The sequence below is a fragment of the Hydractinia symbiolongicarpus genome, chromosome 13, assembly GCF_029227915.1.
Source record: "Hydractinia symbiolongicarpus strain clone_291-10 chromosome 13, HSymV2.1, whole genome shotgun sequence".
NCBI lineage: Eukaryota > Metazoa > Cnidaria > Hydrozoa > Anthoathecata > Hydractiniidae > Hydractinia > Hydractinia symbiolongicarpus.
In genome coordinates, this window is record NC_079887.1 from 20,774,536 (window position 1) to 20,799,279 (window position 24,744).

The window sequence follows — 24,744 nt, forward strand, 5'->3', positions numbered from 1 at the left end:
GAATAGCTAAGAATAACAAAAAAAACCACCTTAAATGAAATTTAATATTCGCCAATCCATGTTCTTGGAAATATAAAAATGTTTTAGAACTGTTGCTATCAAATAGAACAAAGTTAGTTTTTTGATGTTTTTAATCGCGTCTCTATAAAAACAACAGCGTCGGTGATACTATCGGCGAGGTGCAAATGGAACTCGTGTATTTCAGCTAAAACAGAACGGAAAAGTCTCCTTGATCTTTGTTGAAGGAAAGTAATTATTTCATTGCCTGATCCGTAGACTCGTTTTTTGAGCTAATAAAAAAAAAATTTCGTGACATTGTGTTCACCATTGAGTTAGGATGAAATACAAGTAAAATGAATGTCTTTGCAATATACTGTAACAGATAATTGGATTGACTTACCTTATATTAAGCATTCATGTGACATACTTCTACAGATGAAGCGTTAGATTCTTTGACTCGCTAGTCTCAGATACTGTGTGACTGTATATTGTACAACCCTTGAGTAAAAATCTGATGTGCATTAATTTGTTAACGTGTTTTCAGGGTTTTTTGGCGAGGCGCATGAATTGATGATCGAAGCACTTAACATGTTCAACCAAGTGTATGGTCCACTACATGCAGACATCGTTATATGCTATCGTTCGATTGCACGCATCCATTATCTAGCGGACGACGCTGCACAGGCTGTAGCGTTCCAAAAGAAAGCAGTAATGGTTGCTGAAAGAGTGTTTGGTATCGACCATCCAGACACAGTAGTGGCATATGTAAGTTGATCTATGAATCCTTCAAGAAGACATGTCCAGTTTCAAGTGTCAGGCTGACCGTCATACCTGAACTCAAGTGTAATTCAATGGGCTAAAGTATATAACATTGACTCAAAAGTTTTGTCATAAAAATTGACGGTTTTTTTTTAAATTTGGTGGAGATTTAATTTTGAGAATAGTACAATATTTAAATTTAGCGTGTTTTTAATTAGACGAACGGTCAAAAAAAATTTAATTTGTGGTATTTTCACAAAAATTGAGGTCAAGGCACCTAAAAACATTTGTATTCTTCAAACCTTAACTTTACTGATATTGCTGAGTTGAATTTTTCGCAAACGTATTTGTTTGGTTCGCTTCCAAGATTGTTGTCACTCTTTTGGCATTGTGCCATTATTTGAGTTTCATTGTTTTTAGGTCCACCTTGCACTCTACTGCTACCATGCAGGACTCGTTCCATCTTCATTGAAGCTGATGTATCGTGCGAGGTATCTTGCTATGTTGTCTTATGGTGAAGACCACCCAGACATGGCCACCTTCGACGTAAGTTGATATTTTCAATAAATTATCTAATTGTTAATCATTTGTAAATTTACTCTTCGAGCTATTACTTTTTGAAAATGTTTCAAACCAGAACATTCTTAATTCACTCGGCCGTACTATTATTATTTCAAACTTCGCTACCTGGCACATTCTCAGTGTTTTGCAAATTATTTATCTGTTTCTCTTGTTTTTCCGATATAAAAAGCATCAAATTAATATTGTATGTTTTAGAACCATTCAGTTGTTGTTTTCACAAATTTAGGAAGGTTTTTAAATGTCCCACCACACTAACTCTTCTTACTATTATTATATCGAAAATTTTTCACCCAACCCTCCTTTTATTGAAGACTTGAGTGACTTAATGAACAGTGAAATGTTGGACAGTAAATTCATAATCACTAATTTATTCCTCTCGTTCTTATGTATGTACAAACTAATGAATCAAAAACTAGTAAGTCTTAAAAAATATAAACATAGTTAAAGATTCGTTTAACAACTTGTATTCGATTTCCTCGATAGACTAACATTGGTTTGATGCTTCACAATCAAAGAGAGTTTGATTTGGCATGCAAATATCTCGAACATTCTTGCAACCTTCAGATGAAATATTATGGCGCCAACAGTTTGCACACAGCTACAGGTCATCATTTAGTTGCTCGTGTGCTCTCCTCCATGGGTGATTATAAAAAAGCACTCAACAATGAAAAAACCACGTTTTCCATTTACCAAAAACATGTAAGACTCTGTTTGATTTTTATACACCAGTAATTTTAAAAAAAACGCCTCACTTGAAATAAATTGTTCAGATTGCTTTAAAGTCGCTCCTTATCTTTAGTTTGGAACTGACGATGCAAGAACGAAGGAGAGTTCTAACGCATTAAACACGATTCTGAAACAAGCGGTGATGTTACAGAAAACGGTAAAAAAAATTTATATCTCAATGGTTAGGATCCAATATTTATATTCTTTCGGCGATTCGAGAAATCTTTGTGATCACCCTGTCTTGTTTCTTTCGACGCTGTCAAAATCTTGTCCTTACAACTTTATTAAACATCTTCCGTAATGACTTGCTCTCACTTTTAGTTAAAAGATATTGCTGAAAAAGGCAAGGTTTGTCCAACAAGTGTGCCTAAGTTGGACGATGACGATTATGACAAGAAAATATTGACAATGGTCAATAAAATCGAAGAACTTGACGAAGCACCCGTCAAGATAAATTCCAAGAAAAAAAATTCGACCAAGTCTTGAATACTTAAAACTTGAGTTAGTTGTTATTTTTCTTCTTTGTTTTGTTTCACCTGAATTGCAGTGTGCGTGTGAAGTAGTCAGGAAAACATGGAAAGAAGCCATAGTGAGAGAAGGGTTTCCTGACTGTGTGAACTTTAAAATCTTGAAATCAGACTAGATAACATAGAAAACCTGGAATATCTTTTAAATTATAAAATACTGTCGACACTAATGAACGGACGCCAAAAAGAGCATGCCTCTAATTAATGAACAAAATTGATTGTACTTGCGAAACCAAAGTCAAATCCTTGTAAAAGAGTTTCTAAATAGTGGACAGAAAGAGATTGCACTTAAGTTGTCCGCTAATTATACGTCGGCTGCATATAATCAACTTTTTGCGACAGATTGTGTCAACTTTCTCTTTGCATTACTATAAAAAAATTAATGTTGTACGATTATTGTTATTTAGGTTGACATAGCGTGGATTGCAAATTGGAGTGTTATGTATTTACGTGTGCAACTGAGTCATTATTTTTTACCCCCACGATTTGAGCGAGATAAAAATGACATTTTTTAGGAATACAAAATTATTTGCATTGATAAATTTGTGTGATGGAAGTGCTGTTTCATTCTATCTTGTGAATGTGTATGGTATGAAATTTTCTTGATCTGCACCCAATCATATATATACGACACCATTTTAAGATTTATTTTGAATGCATTTTAAATTTTTTAAAGACCAGTTTATTGACTGTATCTGATACATTCTTAAAGATGTATTAAAATTTTCTACGAAGTTGATATTTTTCCACTAAATTGATGTAGTTTAATTAGAGCGTTGTTATATTGTAAGATTTCTCACTTGCTACGTATAAAGCTGTTGTTGTTCGTTTGTTGCAATACCATGGTAGTCACACAGCATATTGCCAAAAAATTATGTCTAATGCCACAGTGAAATGTTTCGATTTCTTGAGGAACCCAGCCAAAATGCGATTATATAGCGTGATTCTCTTGTAGTCCTCTCGAAAAAAAACTTAAAAAATGAGGTATTTTTATTTTCTCGTACGGTAACTGGGAAATACTGAACACAACGTTTCGTCCCGATAATTTCTTTTCGCTTACACAAATAAAAATACGTGATACAATACGTAATATTAAAAAGCAAGAAACTTTCTTTGCTCTTTTCTCCAAAAGAAAGTTTGAAATACTTTGTAAATATAGTGTAACAATAAAAAATGTTTCTGACGAAATGACAAAATAAATACCCTTAAAACACGAAGATTTGCTCCGTCAATAAATAATATCGCTTCGGTATTCTACAAAGGCTAGCCTGGGGACGATACAATCGAAAAATTTTTGATTTAACTTCAAATCGTTTTCCTGTTGCCTATAATGTTGAATCTCCATCACACGTCTTATGACATGTCGACTCTCCCCAATTTGTCAAATCTCCGCATCCCTTGCCTCATTAGTCCATGAAAATAATCAATCCGTATACTGAAAAGACTTTTTCTCAAAGCTATATTTCCTCAAAGAGTCAACAATACACATGGGAGCAATTGTGAGTGGTCACATCTTGTATTTACAACACGAAAAAAAATATATCAAATTCTTTTTTAACTAATCTAAAGAGATGAAAGAAAATTTATCCTACCATATTTTTTATTATAAAACTATAAGCATCTTTAGTTAAAAAAAATATATCCTACGCCCATTTTACCGCCCTTAGTAATTTTGTTAGAACACACAATAATAACATGTTTAGAGGATCAGTAGACAGCCTATAAATGTTTGGGATCAAAATGTTGTACATTAACGTGTTTGAAAACAAATCCATGTATACCCAACAAATACAAAACCTTCCTCTATGTATAAACATGGTCTAAAATGCGAAACAGCACGGACTATTTTTCCTGTACCGATAACTCTTTCTGTGCTAATTTATAAGAAACACAGGATAGATAATTGCATTAATATTAACATATAATTCATGTATATACATTTTCGTAGATAACGAAATATTCAAAATTAAATATATAAAAATAAAACATTTAAATATGAAAGAAATTATTTACGTCGTTTCTACGACAACCCTCTTCACGTCGCCGGTTACTAACACTAACAACTAAGTCGCCGACATAAAAGGCGTCACGTTGTACATTGTTAAAAATAGGTTTACTTTCCAGAAGCAGCCAAACCTGAATCAAAGCATCTCTTTTACATTTACCGTCGTTGATCTCCATCTCCCTTGATTTTTTCATAACCCTCCACCACATGGAGCAAGTCAACCTCACCTGGATGCATGATGTCTTGCAATTTGCGCACAATGTTTCGTGCGAGATTCAACGCAGCGCGAACATCATGTTGTTCAGCCATTTCTAAATAAAAGTAGATGTTTTCAAAAGTACAAAAATACGCATGAAGATCTGCATTAAAATTTCAAAACCACGTACTAGTGGTGAGCACGCATCTATGGCGAAGTTTACTTTAATCTTTTAGCATGTCGGTTCAAGGTACATACACATCAGCTTAATACTGCGCAATATTTAAAAGCTCTTTTGCTCGACCTGTTTGCTTCAGAAGTAAAAATCATTTTGAAATTTTCGAATCGCCGCCCTTTTAAGTTTGTGCGCGCATTTCTGTTACCACAGGAAATTGTACCGCTCCGACGTGCAGCGAAAGTATGCCGTGCTCTTTAATCTATTTTGACTTTTTCACTTTGTATGGTTTATTTTAATTATTTGGGAATATATTTTCGTTGTAGTTGTGTGAGAAAGAGCAAAAATTCATACCGTTGAAAAACTTGATGATGTCAGTAAAATCCATCTTATTGTCAATAACAATCTCCCTAAATATAAATCTGGTGTTAAAATCGTGGCCTCGAAAACCAAAACAACAAAAGAGACAGACACAAAACGGCAGACGGGAAGTTGGCGAAGTGACAATTTTTAGAAAATATTTTAAAGATTTTGACGAAATTTTCGGTAGGAACGTACAAGATCTAATAATAAAGCTTTTTCTAGCATACAAACTATATAATGTTTTTTCAAAACGTGATAGTGAGGGCTGCTATGTTCTGATATAAAGCTTCGTGTGCACATGTGTGTTAAAAGTGATTTTTTGATTTAAAGTTGTTCCTTAGGTCCCAAATTACCAAAAAAATATGGGTGGCAAAATTTTTTGTCCCATCGGACCAAATTAGATGACGTCATCACTTTTACAGTCAGCAAAAAAATAATTTCACATTTATATGTCATATTATATATCGTTGGAAAGAGGAGATCGAGTGGATCAAAAAAAATGTAAGAACCATGTCTTCAAAACGTAACGTTCGAAAGATATTACTATTCAAACTTTGTACAAATTACAGACCGGTAATTTACTGACCCAGCACGAAAATGACTATAACCTGCTCAATAGCGAAGTTTTTTTGTTGAATTTTAGTATGGTATTGGGTCACCCTAATGTCTTTCTGTTTGATCAAAATATATTGTTCAAATCACTTCAAGGGATAATTTACAGACCAGTAATTTACAGACCAAAGCACGTATTTAGTTGTTTACTTTCTTTCTGACAATTTCACAAAGTTAAAAAAATTGCTGAAAATAATGACAAAAAACAACTTCAGCAATGCTTGTACAATGTTTCATTCACTCATCATCACTAGAACTATATTCATCAGACTCGGATTCATCGCTTGCGCCACCACTGTTTTGACACGTCGTACATTTACACATGTCAGTGCACAAAAAACCATTTTTACGGCATTTACATCGGTTGGATATGCAACTTGTTTTGCAATTACAAGAACTTAACTCGATGAGTGCCAACGGTGCAGGAAGTTCATCAGTCATAATGGGGGATAAGTTACCGACTTCATCTGTATCCCAACCATAATTGACTGCATTCGGAAGTTGTTGAATGAGGATATGCGAACTTCGTAAAACCATTAAAATGAAGTGACACCTGAATATTTTGTACTTCAATGCAGCTAATGTTGGTGGCAACATATCAGCATCACACTGGAATTTGGAGAATAAATGCCAACGCAATTGAGATAGTGATACCACGTCTGCAGGACATTTATTCCCCTTATACATTGAAACCACGAAACGTTCTAAGCTTTCCAGTGTTTCCAGATTAGGAAGTTCGACAGTACTTCCAAGTGTCGATAATGCCAGAACCACCTCATTATCTGCCTGTAAAAAAATCTTCAGCCAAGCAGACTTCGATTTCTTGTTGAAACGCCCAGTTTGGTCACACCCTGTGAACATATGAAAACCAAGAATAGCTTTCGCGTGTACTGCACCAAGGGCTTCAAAGCAATTACGAATATCAATATCACGTAAAGTAGAACCTCGCCCTGTTCTAAAAATGGTATTTATGGGTAACATCTCATAGTAGTAAATTAGCAGTAGAAACACGTCAGTATCCGGAGAGTAAACAATACAACTGGTGAAAGGAGATTGTTGTGCAACATCCATAGCATTATATATAAGTGCTGTGTCAGCTTCTTCGTGGTCGTGTATTCTGCAATCAACAAAATTTGATTCCATTTTAGTATCATAAGTCACTATATACCGAATATGCAATGATGAAAGAGCCTCCATCACTTTCTTTGCCAGGTAGATGGTTAAAGCTTGCTTTGTATCAATGTGGGAAAGAAATTGCTTGAGACTAATGGATGAAATATTGGTGTTGTCTGATACTTTGTATCGAACTTCATTACCAGATGTACGATGCTTTCTTGTCCGTGCTTTCAAGGAGTTTCTATATAGCGATCAAATACCAATCGTATTTCATCACATCCTCTTGAAATTTGTAGTACACGTTCTGTGAAAGCTGATGCGAAATCCTAAAAAATTAACAGAGTATTTCACAAGTGCGTCAGAAAATTACGTAAGATAGTGATAAATTGAATACATACCTTGCATGTTTTAACTGCCGGTGTTTTTGGAGTTTGATTCACAACAGCCATTCCATCTATAATGATTACTTTGTTTGTTTCGACTTCTCCAGATAAACCATTGGTCGTTTGTCCTTTGCTGGCTAATTCCTCTATACCGTGAATCAATTTTGATTTGTCTAAACAAGCCAATGGAATTCCATCAGCACTGAACAAGGCCTTTGGTACAACAGAAAACTCAAAGTTGCCAATACAGTGCTCCAAATCCAACTCGGGACGTTTCCGTGCAGTGATTAAAAATCTTGATAGTAGCGTTTTTTCCTCTTTGAGTTGTATAACTTTATCCCCTACTCTCTTTTTGATAGATTTTCCAAGATCTTTAAAAGTTACTATTTTCACTTTTTTTAACGGTACCCATATCGATTTTGTTCCTTTTATCCTCTCCGTGACAAATTCTTCATAACATTTTGAGCCAATATCAGCATGTTGAAGTATTTGTGAATTGTGAAGAACAGCTTTTGAAACAACATTAAATACACAATCGGATTGTCGGAAGTTGACATCGAAGTCATCCATGGTACAAAGCAATTTATTGACGTTAGAAGCTATCCTGCTACATGTTGAGCCACTCAATTGGTAGTGTTGCTTTCTTTGATCAACATTGACATTTTGTATATCACAAAACTCTTTCGATAATGATGCAAGTATAGGAGAAACAAGGCAAAATCTGTTCAATGTAGATGGTTGTTGTAACAGTCCTTTAATGCCTCCAGTGACCTTCATTACCTTATTCTCCTGCTCCATTGCGTGATCGGACCCAATGGCAGTGAGTGGTAAAATTGGTTTTGGCAATTGCGAAATTCTCTTTCAAGTAGGACCAGGTCTTCATGTCTGTTTCTTCTAAATTCTTCATGTTTGCCAGATACAAAAGTGTTAATCGGGCGTAATTAATTTGATTGTGGGCGAAAAAATATTTCACTAAACCACTCAAAGAGACAAGATGTAATTCCCAAAGTCCTTGTCGCATAGCACGAACGAAAAGCAGAAGTGATTCATACATTTTCATGAAATTTCGCAAAAACAGAAAAATACGACATCTTGGTCAAAGTATCAAACAAAAATCTTTCTCTCAAAACTCTCAGAACTCAGAACAGGAATGGGAAAAAATGTTTAAGTAAGGCGGTACCTTTTTTGATGTATCTTTCTGACACACTATACCTTTCCCAAAATCCAGCACATTTATTGTTTTTACACAGTTAACATCCATTTTAATTCGGTCTATTCATTTTATTATTATGCATGTATGTCTATACTATAAACTTCACATTACACTTCACTAACACTTCGAAATTAAACAGTCTAGCTATGAAATTGAACAATAGAATGTTTTCTAGAAATAGAACATTCGAATTCTATGTCTATGTCTATGAAATCGAACAATTATAAAACAAAACTTGTTATTATACTGATACTAATACATACAAAATGTCTAAGTGAAATTCGCTACTTGCTTTTCAAAACTAAAGTAAACAACTAAACACATGCTTTGGTCTGTAAATTACTGGTCTGTAAATTATCCCTTGAAGTGATTTGAACAATATATTTTGATCAAACAGAAAGACATTAGGGTGACCCAATACCATACTAAAATTCAACAAAAAAACTTCGCTATTGAGCAGGTTATAGTCATTTTCGTGCTGGGTCAGTAAATTACCGGTCTGTAATTTTTACAAAGTTTGAATAGTAATATCTTTCGAACGTTACGTTTTGAAGACATGGTTCTTACATTTTTTTTGATCCACTCGATCTCCTCTTTCCAACGATATATAATATGACATATAAATGTGAAATTATTTTTTTGCTGACTGTAAAAGTGATGACGTCATCTAATTTGGTCCGATGGGACAAAAAATTTTGCCACCCATATTTTTTTGGTAATTTGGGACCTAAAGAACAACTTTAAATCAAAAAATCACTTTTAACACACATGTGCACACGAAATTACATAGTGGCCCTCACTATGATAAAAAAAATAATTACTTGGAAAAAATAAAAATGCATGCCAGGTAAAACAATTTTAGGAGAAGGAATCAATATCTTTGTTCAAAAATTTAGCTTTTTAAGTGGTTTTGGGAGGGTCTTCATCTTTTTAGTTCTTTTTAGGATATTTTAGCTGGTGTGGCCAGCCTGGCTGAAGTACAAAAGACAGACCTGTAAAGTTCAATAATAGCCAGTGCTACAAACAAATTAAAATGTTCCGATGATATCGTGGATGCAGCCCAAATCGTCTCCCATACCAGAAAAACATCTTCGTACACAAGTTCTAATTAATGGAAAAATAGATATAAAATTAACATATTTAATACTTATTCTAAAAACGTGTCGATAATTTAAACAAGTTACAAGGTCTTACCTCGCTTAAAATCAAGTAAAAACCATCGATAACAGAAATAAAATATCGTACTATCGCCATGCGCCTCTAAAATTTCATGCAGTTCTGGGTCCAGGATCTAAATCAATACAGCATTAAATACATAGGTAAGGAAGTGGTAATACTTATGAATAATCGAGTCGAGTCCTAATAGATTAGACAAAAACTTGCAAATAAGCTTCAATTTAATCTATAAAATTTAAGCTATAAAATTTTATACATCGATGATTTAATTTACCGTAATGATCCGAACAAGCGCCCTGGGCGCCTATTAAATTTTTGGATTTTTTGCAAGGGCGCTTAAACAAGGGGGCGTTTAAAAATTGCTGGGCACTTATAATTCTTTCCTAATTTTGTACAAATTAGGGACAACGGTAATTTTTAATTTTATTTTTTTCTTAAAAATAAAGATGTAACAATATGAAGTTTAGTCTTTCTAGGATTCTCAATATAAGGTAGTTTTCGATTAAGCGATCCCTTTTATCGGGTGGGCGCTCATTCGAGGGGGGCGCTTAATAAGTGCTGGGCGCTTATTGAACTTTGGGGAAATTACCTGGGCGCTTTTTCGAGGGGGGGAGCGCTTAAAAAATGATGGGCGCTTAATCGGATCATTGCGGTAGTTATATTTAAAGGAGAAGCGAACAGCCGTTGAAAATTCGTGATGCCTGAGATAATTTCAAAGACCAGATCCGCTGGTCTGGAATATCCCGTAAAATTTGGACAATTGTTTAGTTGTTTTGGTTTTGAGATTTGCTGTTTTTATATTAAGGGGTAATAATTTAAAGCTGCTTGTTTAAAAAAAGGTGAATTTGTGGCTTAAAACTGGGCAGCACAACAACAAGTTATTATACTCACATTATACCCACACAGCAATAAAAACTTTGTAAAAATGTTGCTAGGAAGGAATATGGATAAATATCCATATTTCTTCCTAGCAACATTTTTAATGAAACAGTTATTTGTGTGTCGTTATATTAGTTATTTTATTAGATTTTGGGATTAAAACGTTCCCTAATTTTTGCTACATCGCTTAAAATTTATTTTGTGGCTGCCACAAAAAAGTTTTTTGTTAGCCTCTCCTTTTAAAAAAAAAAAAGATTTACACTACCTGAATAAGCGAGCCTATATTCGACAGATGCATATCCATGGCCTCACCATGAGGAAAATTGTGCGTCATTTTGTTCATCATTTTAAGAAAACATCCATACACTTTGGCTTCTGTGAAAAACAAACAAAAATGACTTATCTTCCTTCTCTACAAAGATTTACTGGAACGCAATGACCAATTCTACTTATGTATGCACTTTATAACTTACCGTCATCCAAGATCACCAATAGTGGTGCACATAAATCACACATTCCTTGAATATAACCAATGTTGAGTCTTTCCCAAACGTAACTAAAAGGTAAAAAAAAATAAGTCGAACTTTTGCTTTTTTTTAAATCTCGAAGACCATCAAGAAATACGCTTACGTCATCATAATATTTCTTAATTTTTCAAGATTGCTTTCTTGGGCAAAATAAGGATGGTTTCTATCACATCGCAAAACGTCTTTATCAATGCGATGAATGTTGAGCGCGAAATCTTTTAAAATGTCGTCCTTTGAAGAAAAGAAAGCAGGAATATAACATGAACACAATTTTGAGTTTTCTTAGGCCTTTTAATGGCAAACACCAAATACGTAAATGCATTCGAAACACAACTTACAGCGTACGAACTTCCCACGGAGGAGAGCGACAAACATTTCTGTAACGGCGTTCCTTCTCCGTTGATCATCACGATGTCAGTATCCTTATCTCTTTCTTCAGTATGATCGTACACAACAGAAGTGGGGCTCACGCCAATCTTATAAGGCGACACCTCTGCGTCATATTGCGTCACGCAGTTTCGTTCTTGTTTACAGGCGAAACATTCGACAGTTTCAATGTTATTATCGTGAAATTTGCCGTCCGCAACACTTTGACGACTTTCAATAATCTTCTTTCCGCACGACTGACATTCTAGTTCTAAATCAAAACTCCTCGCACTTGTTAACGTAGGAGGTAACCCGTTAAATTCTTTCAAATCCGTTTTGATATTTTTCTTTTTTTTACTTTTTTTTGTTAAGTTATTCCACGCAGTTGTCCCGCGTGCTGAAGCGTTTTCTACCATTTCACGTAAATTGTCTTTCGTCTCCAGTAAGCTTTTAATGAGAGAGAACTCCTTATTTGGAGGTGTGTGTTCCTCCGTGTCGTGTGAAGAGTTTATACTCTCTGCACCTTCGGAGTGTGTAGAACTAATACTAACATCTCGCGAAGTACAGTCTAGGGTTTCGTTACTGACATCATTATTTGTCGAGTCGTGTGTGTTGACCGACCCTGCGTCGATGCGTCCAAAGGTCTCCCCGTTTGCGAAACCATTCAAAGCAAGCAAATCTTTTTCTTTTTCTTGCAATAACTGTTCTATAGATTTGCATTCTTCAAGCACTTGTGTATAATTTTGTTGTGTCGTTTTTTCGTATTCTTTTACTTTATACGCATCCGATGTGAACATATAATGACCCAGTAAGTACGGCCACACCTGGTATATAAATAAGTTATGTATACACGAACGAACGAAACAAAACTTAACCAAACGGGACGGGACAGGACGGAAGAACGGTTTCTAATTTTAAACTTACCTCGTGCCTTATAGAATGTTCAACGCCACCATAATACACAAGCTGCCGAATTTCTTGAATATGTTGACGCTAAACAAAATCTTCTTCATATAATTCCAGAAAGACAGATAACGGTGATGATGAGGATTTTTTCGGTAATTTTAGAGACATATTTCATTAATTTTAATACCTTATTTCTAATGACAACAACTCGGGTAAAAGTTGATACCCTGGTAATGATAAAAGTTGAACTTGACAAAAAATTTCACACCGCAATAATAAGCGGAACTTTCAAACATGCGCACTGATTAAAAACCGCATTTCACTCTGGGGTGAAGTATTTACATTAAAATCTCGCACTGGTTTATAATCTCACTTCGTTAAATTTGACCAACACAAAGGATTTTTTTTTATATTGTCATATTTACTGATGTTACTTTCGACAACATCGACGGGAAATTACATCCAAATATTTCACTGGATTTTTCCATGCCCTTTTAATATCCGTAACAAAGATACTAACCAGTCCATCGAATTTCATTTGCTTCCATCTCTCGCCTGTCAACCCTCTCTCAGCATGTTCTGGAACAACATCATCAGTTGACCATGGGAGTACCAACGATGCTAGATGTGTCCTTACTGTCTTTAGGTGACGGTAACTTGATAACCCTGGGTTTAAAGAAGTAGTACATACGTACATAAAAACCCAATATAACATTTTATCAATGCTGAAACATTATACAGATTCTGATTCCAGTGTTAGAAATACAGGTTGGCACATGGCAAATACCAACATTTTGCCGACGTAAGGTGGTAGGTACATACCTCCATTTTATTGTTTTGTTGCTCAAGTAACACAAGGTTTCTAGATTGTTACTACTAATATTGTAATTACCACAAAAACAACATTTTAAAAGTTATATATCAAAATAATTCTATAACATTTTTTCTATCCAATCAGTAGTAATTTTCATGTTCAAATTTTCTTTCTGCATACCATGCAAAAATATAATATGAATTCTTCACTTACATCCGTTAAAAGCTCTCGATAAAATCTGATGTCTCATTTTCTCACATGCTAAATTTAATGCGATTCTAAAAAGGCGTATTAGACAATTTTATAGAAAAACAATATAAAATCCATAATTCTTCTTTAGCATAGGCTCTTGGTAGATATCAAAAAGTGTTACAAGGGTTTTTTGTGAAATGACACAAAGTTCTACAGAAGTTTTCAACCGTTAAGCTATTTTTATTTTGTATTTTAATTTTTATTGGATTTATACGTGTCAACTGGACTGGGCGCATGACTTTTTTACAATGTCAGGGGAAAACCCACACACGTACCTTGATGGGATAGCTTTACTTCTGCTCAATCGATTCACTGTATGCATTTTAGGGACTAATGTTTTTCTTTGTGTTTTCGATTTCGACCAAGGTCTGCTTGTTTCTCCAGTTGATTTTTGTGTGTATAGAAGCTTACGTAGTTCACTTTTATCTAAAAATGAAACAGCTGAACATTAATGATCCGCCAAAAAGTCTAATGAAAAATAATTTTCCTCGAATGTTGCGAGTTTTTGTCAACATTGTGAAAATTACACCTGGCACTATTTTTTCTTGGTTATGTAGCACTAATATAATAGACACGTGACGTTTAACTTAATCAGCCTTTAATTCGCATATCCTACACAAAAACATGAAAGCAGAATTAAAGAAAAATATATCATCACATCATTTTTTTGCAAAATTTAATTCTCGAAAACCAATATATCTCGCGAAGATTAGCAAAAGCACCAACCTATTTTCGAAGATGAAGAATATACAACTCGAAAAACAAAGTCTTGTGTGTCCGCATCACTCCCTGTTTTCAAATCTTGAAACGCGTTAACCAGTTTATCAGTGAGCACATTCTTTCTAAATTTCGACCACGTTTGCATAGCGTTTTGTTTGTTAAACAGTGGTGGATCCAAACGTCCATTTGGACTCAGACCTTGCTCAAGACACGTTAAAAAGGACAGCAGTGATCCACCAGTGGGGAAAAGAAGGGGAGAGAGTTGCACTCCATCTTGGCTGATGAGGACTATTTTACCAACATTTTCACCTATAAAAACACAAAAAATGAATAAAAGGAGAGAGATTTGCACTCCATCTGAACTTATGTAACTTATACTGCCAGTTTTACCTAAAACATAAAGAAACAAACTCCATAAAGGTTGGAATCTTTTTCAGACATTTTTTTACCCTGGGTTGTTAAAATTACATCATGTGACTACTTGTATTATTTTCAGAAATTTTCTGACCTCCCATCATTGGAAAACTCCTTACCTGCGCTGTGACAGTGAAGATAAACGACATCTGCTAAATCAACTGTTGTGGCTTGATCCCAGAATTCACTTTTTTCACCAGCACTTTCAACTTCTTGCAGCATTGGATTTGGCGTCCATTTCAATAACAAGCTGTCTAATGTTTTGTGGAGAGACAGATAGCCATGTATAGGTGATACAAACCCCGTCTGGATAAAAAAAATATAATGTAAAAAAAGAAAAATATTAACACTTTTACGAAAAGTTACAAAAAATTACGAAATCGTAATGTACTAACATTTGTACGCAACACAGAGATTCGAAACATTTTCACCTATCGTAGAACTTTATCGAAATCAAACTTCTCTTCTTAACTCTCTCATTATTTGTATTAAATGTACTATGAACATGTGTAGCTTTTCAAAGTAAGTACGAGAAAAATATAGCAGAAAAAAAATTGTAATTTGTTCATTAATAAATAAAAAAAAATAAGATGGTAAAAATTAATTATTCATTCAGATATAAAAAAAAAGAAACACAAAAAATAATAGTTCGAATCATTACTCGTGTAAACACAGCTTTAAATCACCTTGAACTTATTGTGAATGTAAGACCAGAATAAACAGAGAAAGAGGATACAGCGAGTATGAAAGTTATTCATCAATTTAAAAGAACAAATACCACACATATTTTCTATAGCGACACACATGAAATTTGCATGCTCTTATTTTGGCCATCGTCGATTTAAAATCTAAGCAGACATAGATAAGGCACGAACGAATTTATTTACTCATATTTTGTTTCCATTGAGCCTGTTTCACTCGGTACGAGATAATAATTAAGAAGATTAGAGCTATGTGCATCGCTAACACACTGTCTGGCAGTGACCAGGATTCAGTTACATGCCACCATAAGGCTCCATCTATGCTTAGAGAGATGTATCGTTCTCAATGTACTATAGGTACAAGTGGGGAATACAGCTGATGTTATTCCACATATCCAAATTTCATGTTCTCCTCCTCCATGAAAGAAAACTGACATGACACAGAAAGACAATTTTATTGCATGTGCACATATATACACTGATTTTAGCATAGCATAAACAGCAAGTGTAGAAATACGAAAGCTTATGTTGACCAATAAAGAGCAAGTGTAGAAATGCGAAAGCTTATGTTGACCAATAAAAAGCAAGTGCAGAAATGCGAAAGTTTATGTTGACCAATAAACAGCAAGTGTAGAAATGCGAAAGCTTATGTTGACCAATAAAGAGCAAGTGCAGAAATGCGAAAGTTTATGTTGACCAATAAACAGCAAGTGTAGAAATGCGAAAGCTTGTGTTGACCAATAAACAGCAAGTGTAGAAATGCGAAAGCTTATGTTGACCAATAAACAGCAAGTGTAGAAATGCGAAAGGTTATGTTGACCAATAAACAGCAAGTGTAGAAATGCGAAAGCTTGTGTTGACCAATAAACAGCAAGTGTAGAAATGCGAAAGCTTATGTTGACCAAGAAACAGCAAGTTTAGAAATGCGAAAGCTTATGTTGACCAATACAGCATTTAACACTTGCTGAGTAGGTGTTGCAACATACATATGAAACATTTTCTGTAAAAAGGTAGCACACCTACAGAATTTTAGAAAATTACATTGAAAAAAAATAATAAAAGTACATGTTATGTGCAAGGCTAAAAAACTATTTAATAAAAATCTAAAAGTTATAAACATAAAATACTTACCAGAGATAATTCAACGTTGTTCTTTCCATAAAGTAATGTAGTTATTGCATTTTGGTGTAATGATTCAACATGTTCTCTGGCCAATGTTGGCACACCAGTCAAAGCTGTTTGTTTCTCCACTGAAGAAACAGAAAATAATCTTCTTCTTTTTTGATCCGGTAATTTTGTGCTGTTGCCCATCGCAGGTAAGCTGTAAATACGATGACGCTGCACCAGCTCCCCGGCAGATGGGTCAATCCAAATTGTTTCAGGTGTTTTCATCTTTGAATAGTCTAATGAACATGGTCCATCTAGAAAAGAGTTAAACTATTTCAAATTCTTGATGCCAAAGAAAAAAAATATATTGCATTATTTATGAAATATATTTGATCTGTTATGAAGATAAAAAAGAGCTTCATGCAAAAGAAAGAAAGTGTTAAACAAAACGTAAATAATTTAGTGAACAGGAACAAAACAAAAAATTCACAACAGGAAACAAGATGGCTGATAACTATCTAATGTCTGACACAAAATAATTTTTGACAAAAATATCAACTTCACATAAAGTTTCGATGAACCATTAATGTAAAGAATTCCCCTTTTCATCAAACATCTGATGTGTTAAAAAGTGCTTAAAAGTTTTTTCTTCCATGATGTTTTATGTGATCAAATATTGGATATTACTATAACAAATCATAATGAACACAACATCTTTTCAACTGATTCAACATCTTTTGTAAAGTTTTAGCATTCACTAAAAATAACACACATGAACATCTTACCTAATAACCATACCAGTGATGGAGCATGGACTTGATCTGTTAATAATGCATCATTTTCATAAAATTCTCTAAAAGAAGCATTAACAATGTTGTAACCGTACATTCATCCAGGGTATATGGGAAGTGCATTTTGAAAGAAGTAAACGGCCTCGACAAATATGCCTACATCAAATAATATGAAAGAAACCCCCCTTCAATGAACACACCCTAAAAGTTTCTTCCATCTTAATAATGGTAAAGTAGAGAGTTACAGTTCAGTCTCTAATTCAATTTAACATTGTAGTTGCCTGATTCAGCACTCTGATATACACAAGAGCAATAATTTTTGTAAGTTCACCTTACATAAAAAATACAAAAAAAATGATTGCATGATCAAGACGTTTTAATAACCTGTTGAGCTTTGTCTTGTGCCAATGTGAGGCTGCTGCTACTGCCTTCAAGAAGAAATGCCCAGATTGCTCAAGCACAGTAATTTTAACAAAACCAAAGAGAACACATTTTTATGCCTTGCACTTTTATATAAACATCATGCATTGTTCATATAGACTAAATAAAACTTTGCTTCGAAGAGAAGAATAACATAATTAAATAGCTTCTACATAAAGAAATATAAGAAAGAAAGAAAAGTACAAACTTGGCATTGTCTATTAGAGCTGATATTATTGGTATGATCACTTTTTCTAGTAATGCTAAGCGTATCCATAAATACTTTGTGCAAAACCCAGTAACAGTGTATCCATTAAGCTGTTTTCTTTCAGGTGAATTCAGTTTCTCATCTAAATGAAAAAAAACACTCATAAGAATCCCTGTTATGAAATTTTCATGCAAGAAAAACCCACAAAGTTAGACTGGAAATAACAAACTTCTGTCAAACCACACCTTTATCAAAGGAAAATGTAAATGTTTAATTATAAACAAGCGCTAGCATAACACGTTGAGTTGGCAGTTATAACACAGAATTAATGAAACATCGAGTTACACGTTAATATTTTTTGCAAAACTTTGAAGACCTACCACTAATTCTGTCAAATGATATAAACGGTATCGACTTGTCCTTAATTTCTTGTTGATGATACAACTTCGCTGAAATTTTCTGTATGCTCTCTGCGGCAGGGCAAAATTTTGCAATCTTGCTCAATACATCATCACTGTTAGTTATAGCAGGCAATAGTCCTCCAGCCCTTTTTTTAAGTTTGTAAATAATACAGCATTCAATTGCACCTAGAATGGAATTTCTTTTTCTTTAAATGTAAAACACAACCTCTCAAAATCAACAAGTGTTTATGCTTTATTCTATCCTTTTTTTAAAACATATATTGAAGATAAAGAACCAACATATTGAGGTCGGATTTTCATTTTTGTTTTGTCTAAACCTGCAAAAGAAAGTGTAGAGACTTCATAGTTCCTGGGGCAAAGCCCAGAGGCAGACCGAAAAAGACTTGGCAGGAGGTTATAAGGACAGACTTGATACAAAGGAAATTGAGTTTAGATCTAACACAGTCTAGATCAGATTGGAAGAAGGTCATTCCAACCCATGCTAGCATGGAAAACGGACATTAAGCCGAGAATGATGATGATGATGGTGATGGTGATGGTGATGGTGATGGTGATGGTGATGGTGATGATGATGATGATGATGATGATGATGATGATGATGATGATGATGATGATGATGATGATGATGATGATGATGATGATGATGATGATGATGATGATGATGATGATGATGATGATAACAGAATCCTTTGCTAAACAATGTGCCTTATCCATATTATTTCAGAATTCACTTTAAGATTTGCTTATCCTATTTATTAAATTCTTTACAATTAAATACTTTATAAAGACACTTTTTAAAACCATGTAGAGAATGCATCAAAATCTTTGAAACGTTCGAAATTCACAATTTATTTCTAAAAACTAATTCACCATGAATAAATTCTATACACTAAAGTTATATTACATGTTTTTTTACTCACATTTCTTTTTCTTACTATCACATATAAAGTGGTAATTTGCGTTAAATAAGTAATTTACATTTCTGACATCAGCAAAAAAGCTAGAGCCCCAACAATTAGCTAAATATCTTTGATGACAAATCAAGGTGTTTACAGTATATACTCTTGATTTCCCCAACATTATTTAGATAACATTTCTTACAAGTACTGTGAAAAAAAAATTTGTTCTCGTTAATCATTCAAACCTGTCCATTTTCTCATTATCAAAGAAATCACTGATATTTCTACCATTTCAACAATATTTTGAAAAACCTTGACATTAATGACAGGGTGGACATCCAGGAAATTCTGAAATTTATTGCTTAGAGAAATATTATTAATTCTATTTAGAAGTATAAAACACTTACTGCATAACGATGTCACTGAACTACTATCTGTGTGAATAAATTTTTTAGTGACTGCTTCTTCCATCAACTTCTTGCACTAAAGCAAAGTTAAGATATTAGCATTTACCACACTGTTTTTATAAAGATTGGTTTCCATTAAAGCCAGTAATTGCCATACAACAGTTGTTTTCCAATTGTTGTGAGACATTTTTACAACATTTGCGTGCAGCATCTCTCGTATCACTGTGTTGTATAACAAGGGTTTCCATTAAATTTCTAACAACGATTGTTGTCCAATTGTTGTGTGTTTGTCGTTCAGCACTTTTACGTTAATGGAAACTGACCTCAAGTAAAAAAACCTACCAAACAGTAGTGTAAAGTTACACCTTTGGCCATAAACATAACTAACAATTTACATCAGCATGACACAGCCTTTAAAATTCGGCAGTTAATTTGAACTTAAAAAGGAGATATTCTAGAGATTACATTGCTGTTTTACAGACTCAATTCATTCTAAATAAATTTAGACTTTTTTTATTTTGAACCTAAAAAAGGCATGCATTCACACTTTATTATTGTATAAATAATACAAAGAGGTGAGTTAATTAACATATAAAAAATGCAGCCAAGTAAATCTGGAATTTCAAACGTTGGTCAGATGTACTGCCAACTTTCACCAGCTGGGAGCAGGCCAAATTTTTCCTATCTACAACAACATTGAGGCTGATGAAGCTGCCTTCTAATTTTACATTAAAAATTAGTGTAAATGTGGGGAATTACGCCAGTTCCCAATTCTGTAGTATCAAAATGGTTTACATGGTATATATTCATACATAAAAAAGAAGACAGAAATCAGTCGATCAATATATAAAAAAGGAGGTTTAAATGATAAGTGACACATTGATATAAATCTCAACTTTTTGTATAAATTATTTAAACAAAACAAACAATTATTTTTTGGACTGATTATTGAAACCAAATTAATACCTTAAAACACCACGCAATAGTACATAAAAATAGTAAAAGAGTCACTCAACACATTTAAAAGCACACCTACAATTAAAAATAATTCTTAAGGTGACGGTATACCTTTATTGTATCAAAAAAAATTTTTATTAGCTATTTATACTAAAGAAACGAGGATCTTTCCAATGGTGAAACTATTCATTTATTTTTTGAAGGGGAATGATGACTTTATCCAAATAACTAACTTTTTTTCTGATCGGTCTTTCACACCTCAAATTAAATAAGAGTTAAGAGTGAATGTTTTTAACACTTACCATCCTCTTGAGTATAACTTTTAAAAAAAAATTATATTTCCTTTTCGAAAAAAAAGACCATCTGAAAAAAAAAATTTTCAGTTCTAAAAATGTATGCCATCCTGTTCTGTTTCTGCAAGTCACAGAAAAATATTAAACGACTTAGAAAGTTCTATTTTTATGGTATTCTCAGTCACGTCTTTGCGAATAATAAAATTTAAAAGGACAACCTTCTAAATATTTATCGCCTTGGAAGTGTGAAAGTATCACCATCATTATGAGTATGCTCGAAAGGTGTGTTATTTTAAAAAATCTTTAAAACAATTTTTCGTAGTGTTGTTTTTTTCGTATACCATCTATTACATTTCAAATCTCTTTTACAAAAATACAGAAGATCTATAAGGGAGAGTACTACTGTGCTGAAGCCAACGTGTTTATCTAAATGCGATTTTTTTAAAAAAAACTCAACGATTCTCTAGGTATTGCATCCTAAAGACGAAAGTTTAAGTTAAAAAATGGCTTTTTTAGAAAAAGTTAAATAAATTAAAGATGGGGACTTTGTGAAAAAAAATTAAAAAATCGTTTTTACATACATCTATCACGATTCTAAAGAACATTGAAGGAAATTTGAAAGGAGGGTGTGTTTTAAAAATGTCTCTGCACTTTTCACGAGTTAAAAAAAGTTATAATTTATTTTTATACCATTCCATAGGTGTTTAAAAATGCTTTGTGGTGATGTATGAATGAATTAACTTTGATTAACTATCGTTGAAAAAATCGCAATCTAATAAACCATGCTCAAAAGGTATACCGTCCTCTTAACAGAATAAACACAACGACTATAACAGAACAGCCTAATTTTTGCACAGACATTTAGATTGTCTTCTCCCAACTGCACTTCTATTATCCACAAAAGATTAACTTACTTCTTTTTTCACATTTGCGAGTAGTATCCGTTTTTCATGCATGCTTAAATCTAGAAAAAATAAACAAAATCAGATGATACGAATTTTGCCTTATATATACATCAATTGTAAAACTGATAATGAAATAAGACAATAAGAAAAAACATACAAATTTTTGAAAGTTTGTGTATTATATATACGGACAGTGTTCTAAAAATTACGAAATATGACACATGATTTATCTTTTACATCTCATGAGACAGTTATTAGACCTATCTACTTTTTATTGTTGAATAGGCAGGGTAATTTTACCAAACTATATTACAGTTTTAATAGGATTTTCCTATTACGCCCTTTAAATTGTCCTACCAATCAAGCCAACTGTATCTCAAATTGGTTGATTTTGAGAGCTTAGTCTTTTCTTTTTTCTACATAAATCAACTGTAAAGCAGCCATATTTAAAATAAAATGCAAATGTCTTACACCTGGTTCTTATTTGTTTATATTTTCCAGACAAACCTGGAGGAAAAAAAAGGAAAACCATCTTCTTGTTTATAAAGTTGTATATTTTAAGGCTGATTACACATTTCAATAATTAAATAACAAAAAAACTGCTCTTTTTTACTCAATACTTTTGGGTTCAACTGGATTGCTAAAAGAAACAATCCCTAAATTTATTTTAAAGAATGCTAGCACATTTATTGCTTTTGGTATGTGTGAACATTGTGGTTGGTATGTGTGAAACTTATATGATGGCACATAAAAATGAACTTTTTATGCACCAAAAGATTTACAATGACTAGACATATTATTCTTAGCCTATGTATGATCTGCCATATTACTGATTTCATTGGTACCAAAACTTAGCGAAAATTTTAATTTACAGAATGAACAGCCAAAACAATGCTGTGGTATAGCTCATCAATGAGAAAATTTTTTGGTGGTGCTTCCCCCTCCCCCTGTTACAATGTTGACTTTTTTGGCTCAGACATGCTGCAGCTATCCTCTCCTCAACACAGGTGTGACACCTCTGCTTTTGAGGACTGCAAACATTGCCCCCATTTTCAAAGGAGGTGACCAAGGCGAAGTGGGCAACTATCGACCAGTTGCCTTGACATCACATGTCATTAAAATATTTGAAAAAGTTATAAAAAAGAACATAGTTGATCATCTCGTACAGTACAATCTCTTTAACAACTCACAACATGGTTTTAGAGAAGGTCCTTCCTGTTTATCACAGCTATTGACCCATTATGATACAATCCTATCCTTTCTTGAAAGCAGTTCAAATGTAGATACAATTTACTTAGATTTTAGCAAGGCATTTGAGAAAGTGGGCCACCCCATCTTAGTTGCTAAACTGAAGCAACTTGGCATAAATGACAAACTGATAAAATGGATTAAATCACTTCTTAAAGACAGAATACATGGTTGGTGATATCAATCAGAACTTAAAATATTCTTTAGCATCCAGCTTTGCAGACGACACACGAATTTTGAAAGAGATTAATGGCCTCATGGACACCTTTAAACTCCAAAGTGATCTAAATATAATTTATAAATGGACAACTGAAAATAATATGAAACTCAATGGGTGTAAGTTCGAGCACCCAAGTTATGGAAAGATTGAGTCTTTGAAACCACTCTCTGTATATCTAAGTAACACGTCAGAAAAGATTAACAAAAAAATCACTGTGAAGGACTTAGGAGTTATAATGTCGAATGATTGCAAATTTAATAAGCATATCTCAAACCTTATATCAAAGGCAAGCAGGATAACTGGATGGATATTACGAACATTCGAGAGCAGAGAAAAAAACGTGATGTTGACTCTTTGGAAATCATTAGTTATTCCCCACCTTGACTATTGTTCCTAGTTATAGTCTCCACTAATGAAAGGACAAATACAAGACATAGAAATGGTGCAAAGAACCTTTACTAGAAAAATCCTTGGAACTCAAGGTTTTTCGTACTGGGACGTACTAAAAAGATTGAATCTGTATTCTCTGGAGAGAAGAAGAGAAAGGTATGCCATAATTTAAATCTGGAAAGTGATTTCGTACACGAATGATCGTTTGGGTCAAAAATGTGTTGTTCCTGTAGTGAAAGGGCCATTTTATAAGATTCGTTGTGCTAGCTTGGCTGTCCAAGGAGTACGATTTTTTAATGGTCTACCAAAAGCAATACTCAACCTATCTGATTGCAGCATAGACTGTTTCAAGTCGAAGTTGGATTGCTTTCTTGCTACTGTTCCTGGATGAGCCACTGATACCAAATTATGTTCACTTTCGAAAGGCCAACACGAACAGCATCATTGACATAATGAGCATTGGACTCGCCGAGTTGGATGTGTGAAGATCTCACAAAATCTACTTCAAAGTATTCAAAGTATAAGTAAGTTAACAGGGAAAAAAAGATTTTTAAATAAACTTTTAGCCCTGATTGTATAGCTAGCTAGCTACAAATACAAACGTATTGACAATGGCATGTCAATCTATGTACTCGACTGTAATAGCCGGCATTTTTTTAAAATATATAATCTCGTGTGTTTGCAATTAATTGCTGCAGTAAATTGCACTGGTCAGTAGGACTTGTTAAATCAAAAGTCTAAAAACAAATCATACTTGTGGCTGTAGAGTTTGGCTATGGCTAGAATGTAAAGTAAAATGTGTGGAGTAACCTATATTACGATCAATATAAAACATGATAAATACAGGCTAGCTATAGTAGAAATGTACCTTCCATCTCTGCAGCCATCTTTTTTATCATAACAGGAAGCAGAATGTTCTCCACCGCTTTGATTTCTCTTGAATTTAGTTCCACAGACCTCTGTTTAAATTTTGATTAATGCCTACCTTTTATTTAAAATTTTAAAGAGATCTTAGATCTCAAAAATGATATGGAATTTAAACGTGTTTTATTGCTGTCTTTCATA

The 24,744-nt window shown here is 33.7% G+C and overlaps 3 protein-coding genes across 4 annotated transcripts in view; 1 reads left to right on the forward strand and 2 right to left on the reverse strand.

Annotated features, from left to right (window-relative positions):
* The window catches only part of LOC130624232 (clustered mitochondria protein homolog), a 26,645-nt gene extending 23,237 nt beyond the window's left edge, over positions 1–3,408 (forward strand). Inside the window, exons 28-33 of the mRNA XM_057439805.1 lie at positions 545–765; positions 1,180–1,305; positions 1,825–2,040; positions 2,141–2,224; positions 2,389–2,568; positions 3,002–3,408. Of these exons, the coding sequence (XP_057295788.1) occupies positions 545–765; positions 1,180–1,305; positions 1,825–2,040; positions 2,141–2,224; positions 2,389–2,553 (812 nt within the window). The 3' untranslated portion in view covers positions 2,554–2,568; positions 3,002–3,408. The remainder of the gene's footprint in view (positions 1–544; positions 766–1,179; positions 1,306–1,824; positions 2,041–2,140; positions 2,225–2,388; positions 2,569–3,001) is intronic.
* LOC130624233 (small G protein signaling modulator 2-like) lies at positions 3,250–24,639 on the reverse strand. Of its 2 annotated transcripts, none has more exons than XM_057439806.1 (21): positions 24,548–24,639; positions 21,831–21,880; positions 19,667–19,742; positions 18,319–18,525; positions 17,939–18,080; positions 17,305–17,372; positions 16,544–16,833; positions 14,831–15,017; positions 14,304–14,606; positions 13,853–14,003; positions 13,539–13,603; positions 13,032–13,177; positions 12,530–12,598; positions 11,578–12,429; positions 11,343–11,470; positions 11,186–11,268; positions 10,978–11,087; positions 9,852–9,948; positions 9,650–9,761; positions 5,325–5,380; positions 3,250–4,910 (listed from the first exon to the last, which is right to left on the reverse strand). In XM_057439806.1, exons 1-21 carry the CDS (start codon positions 24,576–24,578, stop codon positions 4,756–4,758), a joined length of 3,378 nt encoding a protein of 1,125 aa, XP_057295789.1. In that variant the 5' UTR covers positions 24,579–24,639; the 3' UTR covers positions 3,250–4,755. The 2 variants fall into 2 exon arrangements, with proteins under 2 accessions (XP_057295789.1, XP_057295790.1); XM_057439807.1 differs by lacking the exon at positions 24,548–24,639 and adding an exon at positions 24,434–24,508.
* LOC130624236 (uncharacterized) lies at positions 7,248–8,530 on the reverse strand. The gene is made up of 2 exons (XM_057439809.1): positions 7,460–8,530; positions 7,248–7,387 (listed from the first exon to the last, which is right to left on the reverse strand). The coding sequence occupies exons 1-2, from the start codon at positions 8,240–8,242 to the stop codon at positions 7,292–7,294; spliced, it is 879 nt and encodes a 292-aa protein (XP_057295792.1). The 5' UTR covers positions 8,243–8,530; the 3' UTR covers positions 7,248–7,291.
* Positions 24,640–24,744: the final 105 nt, after the last annotated feature.